This window comes from Neovison vison, chromosome 12 (genome assembly GCF_020171115.1).
Source record: "Neovison vison isolate M4711 chromosome 12, ASM_NN_V1, whole genome shotgun sequence".
In the NCBI taxonomy this organism is placed as follows: Eukaryota; Metazoa; Chordata; class Mammalia; order Carnivora; family Mustelidae; genus Neogale; species Neogale vison.
Window position 1 is genome coordinate 98,172,256 of NC_058102.1, and position 19,223 is coordinate 98,191,478.

At 35.1% G+C, this 19,223-nt stretch overlaps 1 protein-coding gene and 1 pseudogene across 1 annotated transcript; both read right to left on the minus strand.

The window, feature by feature from the left end:
• Window positions 1-1,584: 1,584 nt before the first annotated feature.
• On the minus strand, window positions 1,585-2,743 carry LOC122891524 (olfactory receptor 6C6-like). Its single transcript, XM_044227243.1, has 2 exons — window positions 1,829-2,743; window positions 1,585-1,611 (listed from the first exon to the last, which is right to left on the minus strand). Exons 1-2 carry the CDS (start codon window positions 2,741-2,743, stop codon window positions 1,585-1,587), a joined length of 942 nt encoding a protein of 313 aa, XP_044083178.1.
• A 6,372-nt stretch (window positions 2,744-9,115) lies between these two features.
• On the minus strand, window positions 9,116-10,034 carry LOC122891008 (annotated as a pseudogene).
• Between the last annotated feature and the right edge of the window lie 9,189 nt (window positions 10,035-19,223).

Below are 19,223 nucleotides of genomic sequence, written 5' to 3' on the forward strand. Positions count from 1 at the left end.
GAAACCAAAGACCTAAAAGTAGGATATAAAACTTTAAAGTTTGTAGAATAAACAGCAGGTATACATCCTTGCAACTTTGGATTAAGCAATGATGTTTTATATATGACACCAGAAGCACAAGCAAGGAAATAAAAAATAAATTAAAAAATTTACTTCATCAAAACTAAACATTTTATGAACTAAGGACACTATCAAGAAACTAAAAAAAAAAAAAAAGAAAAAGAAATTAAAAAAAAAACAAACTGAAATGACAACCCAAAGATTGAGAAAAATAAAAACCAAATCTAATAAGGGTCAAATAATTTTTAAAGTGCTTATTGGAAAGCTTTGAGGGCCCTGAATATAATAACATGAACTTATTCCCTTATAATTGCCTTAGAAAGGAAGATGGTTAACAATGTTGGCTTAAGGGGTGTCTGGGTGGCTCAGCAGTTAAATGTCTGCCTTTGGCTCCAGGATCTAACCCCACAGGAGCCTTCTCATCCTTTTCCTTCTGCAGCTCTCTCAGTCTCTCTCTCTCAAATAAATAAAATCTTTAAAAACAAAAAACAGTGTTGGCTTAAAATAGTAAAACAAATCAGAACACAAACCTGAGCTTAAATTGTTTTCTTCTCAGGGCCACATGGATAGGATTACAGTATTAAGTACTTTTTTTCACTCATATTTCTCTGATGGCACATTATATTCAATACAGAACACATTATAATTCATGGATTTCTTTGCACATCCATTTTTATTTTTATTTTTTTATCTGACAGGATACCGGTAATCCTCACTTCTTTAAAAGCATTTTACGTATGAGTGAGTACGTGCAGGAGTGGGCAGAAGGGAAGGTGAAAGGAGACCCAAATCATTTTTTAAATATTTTTTTAGTGATCCCATATGACCAAATGTCCAACCATTCCTTTCTTTTCTTTACTTTTCTTTTCTTTAATTTTCTTTTTTTTTCCCAAATATCTCTGGAACCATTTACTGGAGCTTCAGATTCATTGACATTATTACATTTCAACACTCAACCCATTTAGTTTAAAATATAAGCCTTCCAACTTGCCTTCTAGATGCCAATTCCAAAAACCCATCCTCAACACATTTAACATAGTGTCTTTATAAGGTAAAAATATGCTTGCATAGGTTTTTATATTAAAAAAGAAAACTCTAAAAGTGCCACCTACATTAGAATCACCTACTATCCATGTTTCTATATTGTACTCCAGGTAAACTGAAAAGGCATTTTAAGAGTGAGAACATTGACTTGTGTGTGTGATTAACAAATCATGTGTGTGATTCTTAGTCATTTCACATTTTCAGGTCTCTAAACCTACCAGATAACATCCTGCTACATTTTAGAACATATGAGATTTTTATGACTTGAAGCCTGCCTTTTTTTCTTTCCGTGTTGAAACAGGAAAGTCACATTTGAAGAACTTCTTAGAGTTCCAGTAGTGTATATTGTTATATTGATGTCTGTATTATTCTTTAAAATTCTAATGATAAATATCTATTTAAAATCATTTTTTGAGGAAGTCAGTACCATGTTTCGTAGAATAAAAGAAATTTCACATTTGTCAAATCATCATTGATAACTCAAGACAATACTCTACTATAGCACAGAAAGGAATGCATCTAATCATAAAGAGAAGTAGGAAGGAAAAGATGCACTGTGCTGAAATGTTTGGTTAAAATGTTGTGAGGTGAAAAAATATTATGAGGTGAACTAATTGAAGAACAGAATAAGTAAACTTATAAGATGAGTCAAAATGTTTATTTACTTTCTTTTTCAAGGTTTTAAAATTAAATTTCCTCTTCATTTTTTGAAAAAGGAGAAAATCTTTTGGAGTATGTCCTTGAAAGCTTGTTTCACTTGCTGGTTTCTGAGAGTATAAATGAAAGGGTTTAATAAAGGGGCAACTGAGGTATAAATAACACTTACACCTTTGGATAAAGTCACCCTTTCCTTTGCTGTTGGCTTTATGTAATTAAAGATACAGCTACCATAAGTAAGGGAGACTACAATCATATGAGAAGAACAAGTAGAAAAAGCCTTTGTTCTTTTCTGAGCAGAGGGGATTTTTAGAATGGTCTTGATAATATATGTGTAAGAAAGAACCAGTAACAGCAAAGTGACTAGGAGATTTATAAGAGATAAGGCAAATGAAAGTAATTCCAGTAAATGAGTGTCAGTGCAGGAAAGCTGCAGCACAGGGGAAGTGTCACACATGAAGTGATCAATTACTTTGGAAGCACAAAAATCCAGTGTCAGTCCTGAAGCCAATGGTGGAAACGAAAGCAGAAAGCCAACTGTCCATGAACTGAATAGAAGTTGGTAACACACTTTGTTGTTCATAATGATGGGGTAATGTAGAGGTTTGCAGATTGCTACATACCGGTCAAAAGACATGGCAGCCAGTAGGTAAAATTCTGTAATTTCTAATAAGAGGAAAAAGAATAACTGAGATGCACAACTATTGTAGGATATTATTTTGTTTTTAGTCATGATGCTTATCAGGTATCTGGGAATACAGACTGTTGTCAATGAAGCTTCCAAGAAGGAGAAATTTCGGAGGAAAAAGTACATGGGAGTCTTGAGGCGGGGATCTAGCAAGGTAAGAAAGATGATGGTTAAGTTCCCCAGCACACTGAACACATAGTTTAGAAAGAAAAATATAAAAATCACAATTTGCAATTGTGGGTCATCAGTCAATCCTAGGAGAATGAATTCGATCTCTCTTGACTGATTCCTCATTTTAGACCTGAGTACTATTAAATAGAGATAGGAAGACAACTTCAGAATTGGAAAAAAGAGGATTTTTACAAAAGCTACTGGCAGAAAAAAAAAAAGAAAATGTAGTCAGAAATGTAAAGAAGTTTAAAAAATTGATCCAATTTAACAGGATAGATGATACTTAAAACTGTATTAGCCTAGGTCAATCTAACTGATTGCTGCTGTGACAGTTATGATAAGAACACTACTAAACTTTTTCTTTTTCCCTATTTGAACTTGAAAGATCATTTAAATTTTAGCTGATTATTTCTGAATGAGGTAAATTCTCTTTCATGTCTAAATAGAAAAAAAGCTTGACCTTAAGTGTATTTTCTATGTATAGCTTAAAAATCATTGAAAAATTTCTCATTACATCCAGAAAATTAATACCAATATCTATATGTAATTTGCTCTTCAAAAATTCTTAGCTCATTAATACACTTAAAAATTTGTGAAATATGGAAGTAATGACAGTTATTCTATTTCTATGATTGAAATATTCAGATATATGCCATTATTTTGTTCTGATGCAGTACTTCCCCATTGTTCCTTTATCTCATTTCACTTAATTTTTATTTTTCCTTCATTTCAAATACATCAGTCTTCTCAGCAGTTGCATTTAATCATGAGGTTTTGACTGTTACATCTACATAAAAATAGAAAAGTAAATGACAGTTCAAAAGTCAATGGATATTACCTGACTTTCACTTGTGGCAATGCTTTCATTTATGATCTAGATATTTACTGCAAATTATAAGTGACTTACCATATCTAGAATACATTGATATAATTTTTCTCTTATGGGAATATGGTAGAAACAGGGGTCAAAAGTAAATGATGAATATTCCATCTCTAATAATATTACAAAACATTCAATAGTTTAAGAGGAAAGTTAATTCCAAAGCATTTCTGCAGAAAGGTTCTAAAAACATATATGCATTCTGGAAATTATATTAATCTGCTAATAACTTTCACTCTCACCGATGGTCATTAAAATGACATGACCCAGATATTACAAATAATTAGAATCCTCTTTCAGGTTAGATGAGATTGATTTTCTGTCTTTTTTCTTATATATTAAGAATAAGGTAAATGTCTCTATAAAAATACTAAATGAAAATACAATGCTGTAAATGAAAAGTGATTTGGGGAAATCCTTCATACGAAAGGAACCCAAATTTTGTAACAAAGAATTCTTGCTTCAAATTATCACTAACAAAAGGAACAGTTTTATTACTTTACTCATAGGATACACAGGGGATTAATTTAAAAAGAAGAAGAAGAAGAAGAAAAGAAAAAGAAATGCCCCCTCGAGACTCATATCAGGAATATCAGTTATGTGAAAAATAAGACAACAACCAAAACAAACAAAAAAGGAAGGAAATAAAAACTACTATGAAATGCCTTAAGCACAAAACTGAATTTCTTTAACAACAAAACATATTCTCCCAAAAGAGAACTAGAAGTAATTTAAACCCTATACTTAATGCCAACAAGAATTTCAGATATTCCAGTACCCTGGGACAGTATGACCATTTCTACACATTAAGAGGGTTTAGCCCAAATGGAAACCATTCACTTGCTTCCCCAGTCAATAGTGGGATTTCATTAACTAGTGAATTAACTATGCCCCAAATTGGAGGTGTAGGGCAGTACTTAATATTTTGCTATTTTTAATATTTTGATATAAAATATAAAGAAGAAAACCAACAAATAACCATGAAGATCATTTATTCCTGGATCATTTGTTGATCCATCTGCTATTCAATATAATAGTATGTGTTAATAACAAAAAAGAATATTCTACTAGATAAGCATGATATAGCCATTAGTATCAGGGCATTAACATTCATAGATTATTAACATACTTCTCCAATGCTATTTAAGTTTCACCAGTGACTAAAAGTTTTTTTAATGGAAAATAATACAATTTAGACTTATATGTTAATTTAATTACCATAATGTTTTAGTTTCCTTTAATTTGGAAATTCTGTAGTCTTTCCTTAACTTCAAGAATATTGATTGAAATTTTTTCTTTTTTTTTTTTCTTCCTTAGATTAACTCTAAGTACATTTTTAAAAAATTTGAATCCAGTATAGTCTACCTACAGTTTCAGGTGTACAATGGAGTGATTCATTACTTCTGTATATTATGCAGTGCTCTTCAAGGTAAGTGTGATCTTTGTCCCCTTCTGTACATGCACACTTGAGCTGCTTCTATATTTCGGCCATTGTAAATAATGCTTCAAAATCAGAGTACACAAATCTTTTTAATTACTATTTTCATATTCTTTGGGTAAATGCTCAGTCGTGGAATTAATGGATCATAGAGTAGCTTTATTGTAAGTTTTTAGGAAGCCTCATATTTTCTTCAACTACATCAACTTGTATTTCCACCGGTAATGCACGAAGTTTCCTTTTGAATTTGTTTTTGTGTTTGATACAAGAAAATGGTCCAGTTTCTTTTTTTTGCATTTAGCTTTCCAGTTTTTCCAACTCCATTGGTGAAAAAGACTGTCTTCCCACAGCTTACTTTTGCGTTCTTTGTCAAAGAGTAATTGTATCATGGGTTTATTTCTGAACTTTTTATTCTGTTCCATTGATCTGTGTCTACTTTCCTGCCAATACCATACTGTTTTGATTTATAGCTTTGTTATATAACTTGAAGTCCAGAATTGTGATAACTCCAATTTTGTTCTTTTTCAACTTGCTTTGGTTATTTGGGTTTGTGATTTTGGTGGCACCCCTATCTAAAACACATTTTAGAGTTGCTTGGTGTAGTTTTGTGAAACATGATGTTAATATTTTGATAGAAATTGCAGTAAATGTTTAGATTTCTTTGGGTAGTATGAACATTTTAACAATATTTGTTCTTCCAGCCCATGAGCATGGAATACCTTGCCATATGGTTGTATCATCTTCAATTCCTTTCATCGGTGTTTTATGGTTTTTAGAGTACAGGTCTTTGATCTCATTGGTGAGTTGTTTTTTTTTTTTAAGTATTTTATTATTTTTGGTGTAATTTTATGTTTCTGTCCATATGATTTATCCATTCATGTAAATAGGGTGTGAAAGTCGCCTACTATTATTGTATTATTATTGATTCGTTCCTTTATGTTTGTTATTAACTGCTTTGTGTATTTGGTGCTCCTGTGTTGGGTACATAAATACTTACAATTGTTATATTTTCTTGTTGGATTGTTCCTGGTGTAATTAATTAGCACAATTTGCCTCTTTTTACAGTATTGGTATTAAAGTCTATTTTATCTGATATAAGTATTTTTACCCCAGCTTTCTTTCCACATCCATTTGCATGATAAATGAACAATATATATTTCTTTGAATACAGAGAGTGAGAGGAGCAAATATATGAAAAAAAAATCAACAAGGAAACAATAGCATTGATGACACATTGGATGGACCAGATGAGTTTAGCAGTTCTATTCAGATTATTCCAGCCTAAAACAACAGAATAACATTCTTTTCAAGTGCACACTGACTACTCTCTGGTATAGATCACAGGTTAGGCCACAAAAGAAGCCTCAACAAATTTTTAAAAAATCAAAGTCATTCAACAATGCTGTGAAACTAGACCACAACACTATAAACTATAAATCAACCACAAGAAAAACAAAAACAAAAAAGTGGAAAGAACAGGAATACATGGAGGTTAAATAATGTGTTACTAAACAATAAATGGTCAACAAAGATAGCACATAGAAATAAAAAAAAAATACATGGAAACAGTGAAAATGAAAACCCAATGGTTTAAACCTTTGAGGTGCAGCAAAGGTGAATCTAAGAGGAAAAAAAAAATCAGAAGATGTTTTAAAACTGTCTGGTATGGTTTCTACACAGATTTTATGTAGCATAAGCTACTTATTGTTTTATATGTTCTCTCTGCTCCTGGATCACTGGAAATATTTCAGTGAATCAAAATTGCTAGAGCAGGACTGCTCATAATACACTAAAAAATATAAAAGATCATATACATTAGTACTGAATTTGAAAAGGAATCTTGGGGACAGCATCCAATGAGACAGGAAAAACAACAACAACAACAACAACAACAACAAGCAAAAAACCACACTAGGTAAAGTTTGCTTCCCTTGACAATATTTTTCAGAGATTAACAACCAAACATCTAGTTCCTAATGCATATCTCTACTGAATGTGCTACTTCCCCATGCCAGTGTTTAAAAACTGATAATCTACTACATAGTACTAAGTCCATTCTTGTTTTTAATTTAAATTCAATTAGCCAACATATAGTAGCGCATCATTAGTTTTGAGGTAATATTCAATGATTCATTATTTGTGTATAACAACCAGTGCTCATCTATCACATGCACACTTTAATGCCCATCATCCAGTTATCCCATCCTCCCATCCCCCTCCCTTCTGCAACCCACAATTTGTTTCCTAGAGTTAAGAGCCTTCAGAAAGAATGAATACCTACCATTTGCATGACATAGATAGAACTAAAGGGTATTATGCTAGGTGAAATAAGTCAGTCAGAGAAAGAGAATTATCATATGTGGTTCCATTGTTTACTTAATATTTTTAATCTGTCTTCCATAAGAAAGTTTGGTACTATAAAACTGCTAATACTTCATACATTTTTTCCTTCCCACTCTGTTGCTCACCAGCAATGGACCTTGAAAAGCTTCTTGTTTTGTTTGATTAGAATTTTAATGTATTTGCCAAGTATAATATTAAGAATTAGTACCTTCCTCGACTAGACTATAGTAATATAATCATGCCCAAATGATATAATGTGTAGAAGTGTAAAACACCAATAAAATTGTGCAGGTCCTAAGTAAAAGCTACAGATTTTTTCAGGTTCCTACAATTTTAAATATGCATGAAATAAACACAACTTTTTGTCTCTGTTTTGTTTTACAAACCAGTTACCACATTGGCTGTTATACCTCAAGATCTAAGGCAAATTACTCAACCTTTCCAAGCATCACTTTGCATACCTATAACAGAGATAATCAGTCTATGTTACCATATAGCTGTGAAGATTAAACACAATATTATTTAGGACATACCTAGTTAATTGTTCTCTAGAGAAGATATATTATTTTTTTAAAAGATTTTATTTATTTATTTGACAGACAGAGATCACAAGTAGGCAGAGAGGCAGGCAGAGAGAGAGAGGAGGAAGCAGGCTCCCCGCTGAGCAGAGAGCCTGACGCATCCTTAGACCCCAGGATCCTGGGTTATGACTTGAACCAAAGGCAGAGACTTTAACCCACTGAGCCATCCAGGCATCCCAGAAGAGATATTATTATTTATGAAATTCCTATCAAACACTCATGTGGCATAGGTGTAATGGTGACTGCTTACATCTCCATCTGTTATATATTTAAACAAATAATACAGATTTGGGAAGTCTGGTGGCTCCATTGGTTAAGTGTCTGACTTCAGTTCAGGTGATGATCTCAGGATCCTGGAATTGAGACCCACATCAGACTCTCCACTCAGCAGGGTATCTGCTTATCCCTTTCCCTCAGACCCTCTTCTCCCCCTGTTCATGCTCTCTCTCTTTCTCAAATAAAAAAATAAAATATTTATTTTTATTTTTTATTATTTTTAAAACTTTTATTTATATATTTGACACAAAGAGATCACAAGCACAGGGAGCAGCAGGCAGAGAAGCAGGCTTCCTTCTGAGCAAGGGTCTGATGCTAGGCTCGATCCCAGGACACTGGGATCGAGCCTAGTCACCCAGGAGCCCCTAAAATCTTAAATAATAATAATAATACAGTTAAACAAGGGTAGTACATAAAAAAGACATAACACATGCCTTGAGCATAGCTAGAAAGGAAAAGATGTATGACTTTTAAATAATTTGTAAGTAGTAAATAAACACTCAACTGAGCATGAAGAACTAGACAGATACTGCAGTTTTTGTGCATAAAATATGATTGTTGGATAATTTATTTCATACTTTTTATAGCTTTAAGAAAGAAAATGTAAGAAAAAGAAAGGAATGCGATACTAGTAATGGAACAGGATTTTAGAATAAATCCATGAAAAGAGTGTTTACTCAAGTCTTTACAGTAAAAATAAGCATTTATATTATTTGGAACAATCAGGAAAATGATTATTGCTTTATAGCCACAGATGTCTGATTTAGTCTTACAAATTAATGAGGAAATGGAACCTATAGAGGGTTTGAAAGAAAGACACAATAAAGTTACTTTAGGTTTAAAAGAAAGCTTAAGGAAATGAGCACATCATAGCAAGTATTTGTGAGATGGGTATTAGAAGATACTCTAGAACTTGAAATTTTATTTTCCCTTTATTGGATCTTTACAATGACATCCATTCATGTTAATACATACTTTCATTTTTTTCTAGAAAGCAGTACTTTATGAAGCAAGTTTCTGAAAGCTTGTTTTACTTGCTGATTCCTCAGGGTATAAATAAAAGGGTTCAACATGGCGGCAATTGAGGTGTTGACAATAGCTACTCCTTTGGTCAGTGATGCTCTTTCTTTTGCTGAAGGTTTGACATACATGAATATACAGCTCCCATAAGAGATGGAAATGACAATCAAGTGAGAGGAGCACGTGGAGAAAGCCTTTTTCCTCTGACTAGCAGATGGGATTCTCAGGATGGTGCTAAGGATGCACAGGTAGGAGAGAATCACTAATGCCAAAGTGAAGATTAGAGTGACAGAAGTGTAGTAAAGGCAATCATCTCCGAAAGCCACATATCTGAGCATGAGAGTTGTAAGATGGGGAAACAGTCACAAGAGAAATAATCAATTACATCAGAAGCACAGAAATCTAGCTGGAGGATGAATGTGAGTGGTGGGGAAATGGTAAGAAATCCTCCTAGCCAGGACCCAAAGACAAACAAAGTGCAGATTTTTTTGCTCTTGATGGTGATGTATTGAAGAAATTTGCAGATGGCAACATAATGATCAAAAGATATGGCAGTGAGAAGGAAAAAATGCAGAAACACCCATGAAGAAGAAGAAAAATAGTTGAGCTAAACAATCGTTATAGGAAATGATCTTGATATTTATAATTATTGCCCCCAAAAATCTTGAGATAGAGACACTGGTGAATGTGATTTCTAAGAAGGAGAAATTCTGCAGGAAGTATACATAGGAGTCTTGAGATGACAATCAAGGTGAGGATGATGCTGGTTAGGTTTCCAGTGACACTTAGTACATAAGCCATAAATAAAAAGATAAAGATTACAACCTGAAGCTGTGGGTCATCTGAGATGCCCAAGAGAATGAACTCTGTAATCATTGTATGTTTTCTTATACTGCTTTTTATTTTCTTTAAGCAAAATCTGTTGAGAAACAAGACAGAAAGAAAGAGTGTGTGAACAGTAAAGGAATTGAAAATTTAAGAGTTCCTATTATTAGCTCCAATGAAATGAAGCAATGGAACTTTTTTCCTGTGTGCAGTTTTGCAATATCCACTCAGCCTGTTAAAGCATAAATATTTTACACATCCTCTGTGTGTACTTTGGGATACTTTGGGATGGATCAGGGTCGGCAATGGTGAATTGCTATTAACTGGCAGGAGTTCAGTTCTGTATGGTAAATAAGTAGCAAAGATTTTGAAGATGAATATTGTTGAAGAACATTGTTTTCTGTACTACATTTTGCTTAAAGTTTACTGTATTGTAGATAGTCCAAGATTGTGGATGAGTAGGAGACATTAGTTTTTTGTCTGGCCCAAGGAATTCAGCTAGATAGCTTTCAAAGCATTCTGAATACATGTGAACTCAACTGGAGATCTAAGAAAAGAAAAGCTGCAACTCTACAAATAGAAAAGTGACCAATTTCTGCAAGGTAAGAGATGTGGAGAAGTGAATCTGAGGTGATTTATGGGTTGATAAACTGAGGAGGGAAAGAGACTTCATCAGCCAGCTACTGGAAAACAATATAACAGAGAGCCTAAAATCAGAACTTTTAGAAGTCTGCTCCATTGGGGGCCATCCCTGTCTGAAAGGTGCTCAGGTGGTAGAAACAGGGTAGGATACTTGGTGGCACAGTGTGGTCTCAGGATCCCCAGAGTCACAAGAAGACCAGGATGTGGCAGCGTTCCCAGTCATCAGAGCAGGGAAGCTGGCTACAATCAGTGAGCCCAGAAATGGACTCTCAGGTCAGGTTGCCATATACCATGAAAAGCAGTATGGCTGACCCACCGCCTTCAAGCAGGGGCCCAGCAAAAGGCAGAACTATTGTGAGACCCCCTTTCCACCTGTGGAAGGAATGGCATGAGTGTGAACCACAGGAATCTTCAGGGTTTGGACACTCCAAATGGGGTTACATGCCTCGGATAGAAATGCACTCTCATAGGCTGGGTGGGCACTAAGAGTGGATGGAGACCAGGGAGATGGGAATGATTGACTACTTTTATCTGAGGGCACACTGAGGAGTGGGGCCCTTTTCTTTAGTCTCTGTGGATGGAGACTGGGAGGCTTCCATTTTCATTCATATCCTCTAAAGAGGCAAGGAAAGCCTTCAGGGAAAAAAAGCCACAGGGAGCAATCAGAGTAGATTACTTAGCCTGATCCCTTGTCAAAGGCAGCGCCAGTCTGTCTGGGGCAAATACACTGGAGAATCAGTGATCTCAGAAAGATCAGCAAGGACATCTGGCTCAGACCAGGTTTACAGATTACAGGAAATTGCAAAACTCCAGTGCTTGGTGAAAACAATATATAGAATTCATGGTTTTCCCCACAATTCTTTTATCTTTCAATTTTAATTTTTTTCTCCTTCCCTGTTCAACCAATTTGTTATTTTGTCAACTCTTTTTTTTTTAAGAACTTTATTTATTTATTTGACAGACAGAGATCACAAGTAGGCAGAGAGGCAGGCAGAGAGAGGGAGAAAGTAGGCTCCATGCCAAGCAGAGAGGTCGATGCAGGGCTCAATCCCAGGACCCTGAGATCAAAACCTGTGCTGATAGCAGAGGCTTAACCCACTGAGCCAACCAGACACCCCTTACAGCTTTTTTTTTTTTTTTTTAGTGTTTTTTTTTTTTTTCCAATTTACTTATTTTCAGAAAAACAATATTCATTATTTTTTCACCACACCCAGTGCTCCATGCAAGCTGTGCCCTCTATAATATCCACCACCTGGTACCCCAACCTCCCACACCCCCCGCCACTTCAAACCCCTCAGATTGTTTTTCAGAGTCCATAGTCTCTCAAGGTTCACCTCCCCTTCCAATTTACCCAAATTCCCTTCTCCTCTCTAACGCCCCTTGTCCTCCATGCTATTTGTTATGCTCCACAAATAAGTGAAACCATATGATAATTGACTCTCTCTGCTTGACTTATTTCACTCAGCATAATCAGCATTACAGCTCGTTTTTAAAAATCTTTTTAAAAACGTTCATTTTCACACTTACATTCTATTCTTTTATTATATTTAATTTTATTTTTTGTATATATACATATATATATACACACACACACATATATATACACATATATGTATATATATTTCTTTTTTACAATTTTAGGATGCACTTTCTTCTTTTTTTTTTCCAATTTATTTATTTTCAGAAAAACAGTATTCATTATTTTTTCACCACACCCAGTGATCCATGCAAGCCGTGCCCCCTATAATGCCCACCACCTGATACCCCAACCTCCCAACCCCCCGCCACTTCAAACCCCTCAGATTGTTTTTCAGAGTCCATAGTCTCTCATGGTTCACCTCCCCTTCCAATTTACCCAAAAGCACATACCCTCCCCAATGTCCATAACACAACCCCCCTTCTCCCAAACCCCCTCCCTCCAGCAACCCTCAGTTTGTTTTGTGAGATTAAGAGTCACTTATGGTTTGTCTCCCTCCCAATCCCATCTTGTTTCATTTATTCTTCTCCTACCCACTTAAGCCCCCATGTTGCATCACCACCTCCTCATATTAGGGAGATCATATGATAGTTGTCTTTCTCCACTTGACTTATTTCGCAAGCATGATATGCTTTAGTTCCATCCATGTTGTCGCAAATGGCAAGATTTCGTTTCTTTTGATGGCTGCATAGTATTCCATTGTGTATATATACCACCTCTTCTTGATCCATTCATCTGTTGATGGACATCTAGGTTCTTTCCATAGTTTGGCTATTGTGGACATTGCTGCTATAAGCATTCAGGTGCACGTGCCCCTTTGGATCACTACATTTGTATCTTTAGGGTAAATACCCAGTAGTGCAATTGCTGGGTCATAGGGCAGTTCTATTTACAACATTTTGAGGAACCACCATGCTGTTTTCCAGAGTGGTTGCACCAGCTTGCATTCCCAACCAACAGTGTAGGAGGGTTCCCCTTTCTCCGCATCCTCACCAGAATCTGTCATTTCCTGACTTGTTGATTTTAGCCATTCTGACTGGTGTGAGGTGATATCTCATTGTGGTTTTGATTTGTATTTCCCTGATGCCGACTGATATGGAGCACTTTTTCATGTGTCTGTTGGCCATCTGGATGTCTTCTTTGCAGAAACGTCTGTTCATGTCCTCTGCCCATTTCTTGATTGGATTATTTGTTCTTTGGGTGTTGAGTTTGTTAAGTTCTTTATAGATTTTGGACACTAGTCCTTTATCTGATATGTCATTTGCAAATATCTTCTCCCATTCTGTCAGTTGTCTTTTGATTTTGTTAACTGTTTCCTTTGCTGTGCAAAAGCTTTTGATCTTGATAAAATCCCAATAGTTCATTTTTGCCCTTGCTTCCCTTGCCTTTGGCGATGTTCCTAGGTAGATGTTGCTGCGGCTGAGGTCGAAGAGGTTCCTGCCTGTGTTCTCCTCAAGGATTTTGATGGATTCCTTTCTCACATTGAGGTCCTTCATCCATTTGGAGTCTATTTTTGTGTGTGGTGTAAGGAAATGGTCCAATTTCATTTTTCTGCATGTGGCTGTCCAATTTTCCCAACACCATTTATTAAAGAGGCTGTCTTTTTTCCATTGGACATTCTTTCCTGCTTAGTCAAAGATTAGTTGGCCATAGAGTTGAGGGTCTATTTCTGGGCTCTCTATTCTGTTCCATTGGTCTATGTGTCTGTTTTTGTGCCAGTACCATGCTGTCTTGATGATGACAGCTTTGTAATAGAGCTTGAAGTCCGGAATTGTGAGGCCACCAACGTTGGCTTTCTTTTTCAATATCCCTTTGGCTATTCGAGGTCTTTTCTGGTTCCATATAAATTTTAGGATTATTTGTTCCAATTCTTTGAAAAAGATGGATGGTACTTTGATAGGAATTGCATTAAATGTGTAGATTGCTTTAGGTAGCATAGACATTTTCACAATATTTATTCTTCCAATCCAGGAGCATGGAACATTTTTCCATTTCTTTGTGTCTTCCTCAATTTCTTTCATGAGTACTTTATAGTTTTCTGAGTATAGATTCTTAGCCTCTTTGGTTAGGTTTATTCCTAGGTATCTTATGGTTTGGGGTACAATTGTAAATGGGATTGACTCCTTAATTTCTCTTTCTTCTGTCTTGTTGTTGGTGTAGAGAAATGCAACTGATTTCTGTGCATTGATCTTATATCCTGACACTTTACTGAATTCCTGTACAAGTTCTAGCAGTTTTGGAGTGGAGTCTTTTGGGTTTTCCACATAGAGTATCATATCATCTGCGAAGAGTGATAATTTGACTTCTTCTTTGCCAATTTGGATGCCTTTAATTTCCTTTTGTTGTCTGGTTGCTGAGGCTAGGACTTCTAGTACTATGTTGAATAGCAGTGCTGATAATGGACATCCCTGCCGTGTTCCTGACCTTAGTGGAAAAGCTTTCAGTTTTTCTCCATTGAGAATGATATTTGTGGTGGGTTTTTCATAGATAGCTTTGATGATATTGAGGTATTAGGATGTACTTTCTTCTAACAAATAGGCAACAAACAGATACACCGAGAATCTAGTATATAGCAATACAAGCCTTTCTCAAGAAACATGAAAGGTCTCAAATAGACAATTGACTCTTACATCTAAAGTTGTTGGGAAAAGAACAGAAAATAAAGCCTAAACCCAGGAGGAGAATAAAATTAATAAAGATTACAGCAGAAATCAACGAAGTAGAAACCAAAAGAACAGTACAGTAGATCAGCAAAACTTGCACCTGGTTCTTTGAAAAAATTAATAAGATTGATAAGCCAATGACCAGACTTATCAAAAAGAAGGAGAAATTACCCAAATAAATAAAATCTTGAATGAAAGAGAGAGATCTCAACCAACACTGAAGAAATACAATTATAGGAACACTTTAGGAGCAACTATATGCCAATAAATTAGGCAATGTGGAAGAAATAGATGCATTTTTAGAAATGTATATCCTACTAAAACTGGAACAGGAAGAAACTGAACAGACCCATAACCAGCAAGGTAATTGAAGCAGTAATCAAAAATCTCACAACAAACAAGGGTCCAGTACTGGATGGTTTTCTAAAGGACTTTTACTGAACGCTTGAAGAAATACTATTCTTCTGAAATAAAGCCTATTCTTCTGAAGCTTGTTCAAAAAATAGAAATGGAAGGAAAACTTCCAAACTTTTTCTATGAGGCCAGGATTACCTTGATCCCAAAATCAGAGAAAGACCCTACCAAAAAGGAGAATTACAGACCAATATCCCTGATAAATACAGATGCAATAATTCTCACCAAGTTACAGCCAATAGCATCCAAAAGTGCATTAAAAGGGTAATTGACCTCAACAAAGTGAGATTTTTTCCTAAGCTGCAAGTGTGGTTCAACATCTACAAATCAATCAACATGATATACTACATTTATAAAAGAAAGGACAAGACTGTATGAGCCTCTTAATGCAGAAAAAGTATTTGATAAAGTAAAGAATGCTTTCTTGATTAAAACTCTTCACAGTATAGGGATAGAGGGAACATACCTCAATATCATAGAAGCCATATACAGAAAGCCCAGACAAATATCATTCTCAATGGGGGAAAACTGACAGCTTTTCCCCTAGGGTCAGGAACGTGGCAGGGATGACCTCTCTCACCACTATTGTTCAGCATAGTACTAGAAGTCTTAGTCTCAGCAATTAGACAACAAAAGAAACAAAGGACATCCTAACTGGCAAAAAAAGTCAGACTCTCACTCTACATAGATGGGTTGATACTCAACGTGGAGAACCCAAAAGACTCCACCCTCAAGTTACCAGAACTCATGCAGGAAATCTGAGTGGCAGGATATAAAATAAATGCACAGAAAACAGTTGAATTTTATACACTAACGATGAGAGAGAAGGAAGAGAAATTAAGGAGTAGATCTCATTTACAATCACACTAAGAACCATAAGATACGTAGGAGTAAACCTAACCAACAGGCAAAGGAACTTTACTCAGAAAACTATGGAGTACTCATGAAAGAAATTGAGGAAGACACAAAGAAATGAAAAAACACCCCATGCTCATGAACTGGAAGAATAAATATTGTTAAAATGTCTATGCTACTTAGAGCAATCTACACATTCAATGCAATCTCTATCAAAATACCATCAACTTTTTACACAGAGCTAGAAAAAAAAAAAAAACTTAATATAAATATGGAACCAGAAAAGACCCTGAATAGCCAAAAGAATGTTGTAAAAGAAAGCCTATATTACAAATCTGTAATCATTCAGATGCTATGGTAGTGGTACAAAAACAGACACATGTGGTCTTTTGGATGCTACCGGCTATTGGAAGAGAATAGAGAACTCAGAAATGGACCCTCAACTCTATGATCAACTAATCTTTGACAAAGCAGGAAAGAATATCCAGTAGCAAAAAGACTTTTGTTGAAAAAGTCTTTTCAACAAATGGTGTTGGGAAAATTGGACAGCCACATGCAGAAGAATGAAACTGGACCATTTTCTCATACCATACACAGAGACTCAAAATGGATGAAAGACTTGGATGTAAGACAGAATCCATCAAAATCCTTAAGGAGAACACAGTCAGCAACCGCTGTGAACTCAGCCACCACAACTTCCTGCTAGACAAATCTCCAAAGGCTAAGAGAGACAATGGCAAAAATGAACTTGGGAATTCATCCAGATAAAAAGCTTTTGCACAAGAAAGGAAACAGTCAACAAAACTGAAAGAGAACTTACAGAATGGGAGAAAATCTTTTGCAAATGTCTTAACAGATAAATGGCTTGTATCCAAAATCTATAAAGAAATAATCATACTCACACCAAAAGAACAAATAATCCAATCAAGAAATGGAGAGAGGACACAAATCAACATTTCCCTAAAGAAGACTGTAAAATAGCCAACAGACACATGAGAAAATGTTTCACATCACTCGGCATCAGGAAAATACAAATCAAAACCACAATGAGATACCATATACAGCAGTCAGAATGGCTAAAATTAACCATTCAGGAAATGACAGATGTTAGGGAGGATAGAGAAAGGGGAACCCTCTTACACTGTTGGTGGGAATGTGAGCTGGTGTAGCCACTCTGGAAAATAGTATGGAGGTTCTTCAAAAAGTTAAAAATAGAGGTACCCTATAACCCAGCAATTGCACTACTAAGCATTTATCTCCAAAGATACAAATGTAGTGATCCGAAGGGGCACCTGTACCCTAATGTTTAAAACAGCAATATCCACAACAGCCAAACTATGGAAGGATCCCAAATGTCCATCAAGAGATAAGTGGATAAAGAACATGTGGTGCATTTATACTATGGAATACTACTTAGACATCAAAAAACATAAAATCTTGCCATTTGTAATGATATGGATGGAACAAGAAGGTATTATTCTAAGCAAAGTAAGTCAATCAGAGAAAGACAGTTAGCATATGATCTCACTCATATGTGGAATTTAAGAAACAAAATGGAGAATCGCAGAGAAAGAAAGGAGAATATAAACAAAGTGAAATCAGAGAGAGACACACAAACCATAAGAAACTCTTAATCATAGGAAACAAACTAAGGGTTACTGGAGGGGAAAGGGGTGAGGGGATGGGGTAACCAGGCAATGGACATTAAGGAAGACACGTGATGTAATGAATACAGGGTATAATATAAGACTGGTGAATCACTTACCTCTGAAACTGATGAAACATTTTATTTTAATTAACTGAATTTAAATAAAAATGAAAGAAAACATTACTGTATCATGCCTTTAAAAATACAAATGGGTAGATCTTAAGTGTTCTCACCACTTTACAAATATAATTTGTACTTATTCACAACCATAGCAGTTAGCTATATAATCCCATATTATTAATAATCTCTACTATTTATTGATAATTAATTATACTATATGCTTAAAAGACTCATTTCCATCCCATAGTACATGACGTGTGCCAGATTTATCTGACATCTGACTTACCAGTTACCATCTGACTTACTAGAGGGAAGCCTCTATTGAGAGAGGCTATAAAAACCCTGTTTGTCAACTATTTGCCTTCTATCACATGCAAATTATACTTCAGTCAGGATGAAATTGAGAAACCATTCATACATTTTATCTTCTATTTTGATCCCCTTTAATTTTTTATCACTTATTTTATTTTTTTCTTGACAAATACTGTGCTGTATTTCTTAATTGATACACTGTATTTCTTAATTGATACACTATATAAGGATCATTATGAATGTTGAACAACTAATTAGGATTGTAGTAAATTTTTTATTAATAAAAAGTGTTTTCTATTACTTAGGAAACATTTTAATATCCACAATTCTTATTTAACCTACACATGCTTGCATGCACACACACACACACACACATACACACACAACCACACATACATATCATCCAACATACTTTAGGCACTTAATACATTCAGTAGAATGGAAGAGTATTTTAACAGATGAAATTCTAATTTTATATGAGATGGGAAATTTTGTTCTGTTATGTAGTTTTTATTTTCTAAAAACATGAGTGATTTTGTTTAGGCATTAAATAATTTACATACATGCCCAGTTTTAAACTAGTCTAAAACTAGAGAAGGAGCTATACATCTATATTCTAGTGTAGTGAGAAAACGGAGCTTACATTCCATGTAATTAGAAAAAGTGAATGTATTCTATTGATCTCAAACAGCTTTTTCTGCAGTATGTATTTATGTATGTAGGTACACATGTATCTACCTATATACCTATATATTATAAGAGTCATTATGGGATTTGGAAATATGGGGATATTTATACTGTTATCTGTGCTTTTTTGTTTGTTTGTTTAATATTTTATTTATTTATTTGACACAGAGAGACTCAGTGAAAGAGGGAACACAAACAGGGGAAATGGGAGAGGGAGAGGCAGGATTCCTGCCAAATAGGGAGCCTGATTCTGGGCTCCATCCCGGGACTCTGGGATCATGACCTGAGCTGAAGGCCAATGCTTAACAACTGAGCCACCCAGGCCCTCCAGATCTATGCTTAAAAAAAAAAAAATCAATAGTTAAATTATATGGACATATCCTATTAAGTATGCATTTTTTAATTTTAAAATAAAAGCATCC

Bases quoted from the DNA above. Each gene is read 5' to 3' on its own strand.
- LOC122891524 (XM_044227243.1), bottom strand. From the start codon at position 2,743: ATGAGGAATCAGTCAAGAGAGATCGAATTCATTCTCCTAGGATTGACT. The intron at 1,612-1,828 runs ATTTTCTCCTTT...ATGCATTCCTTT, and splicing joins TCAAGGACATACTCCAAAAG to CTGTGCTATAGTAGAGTATT.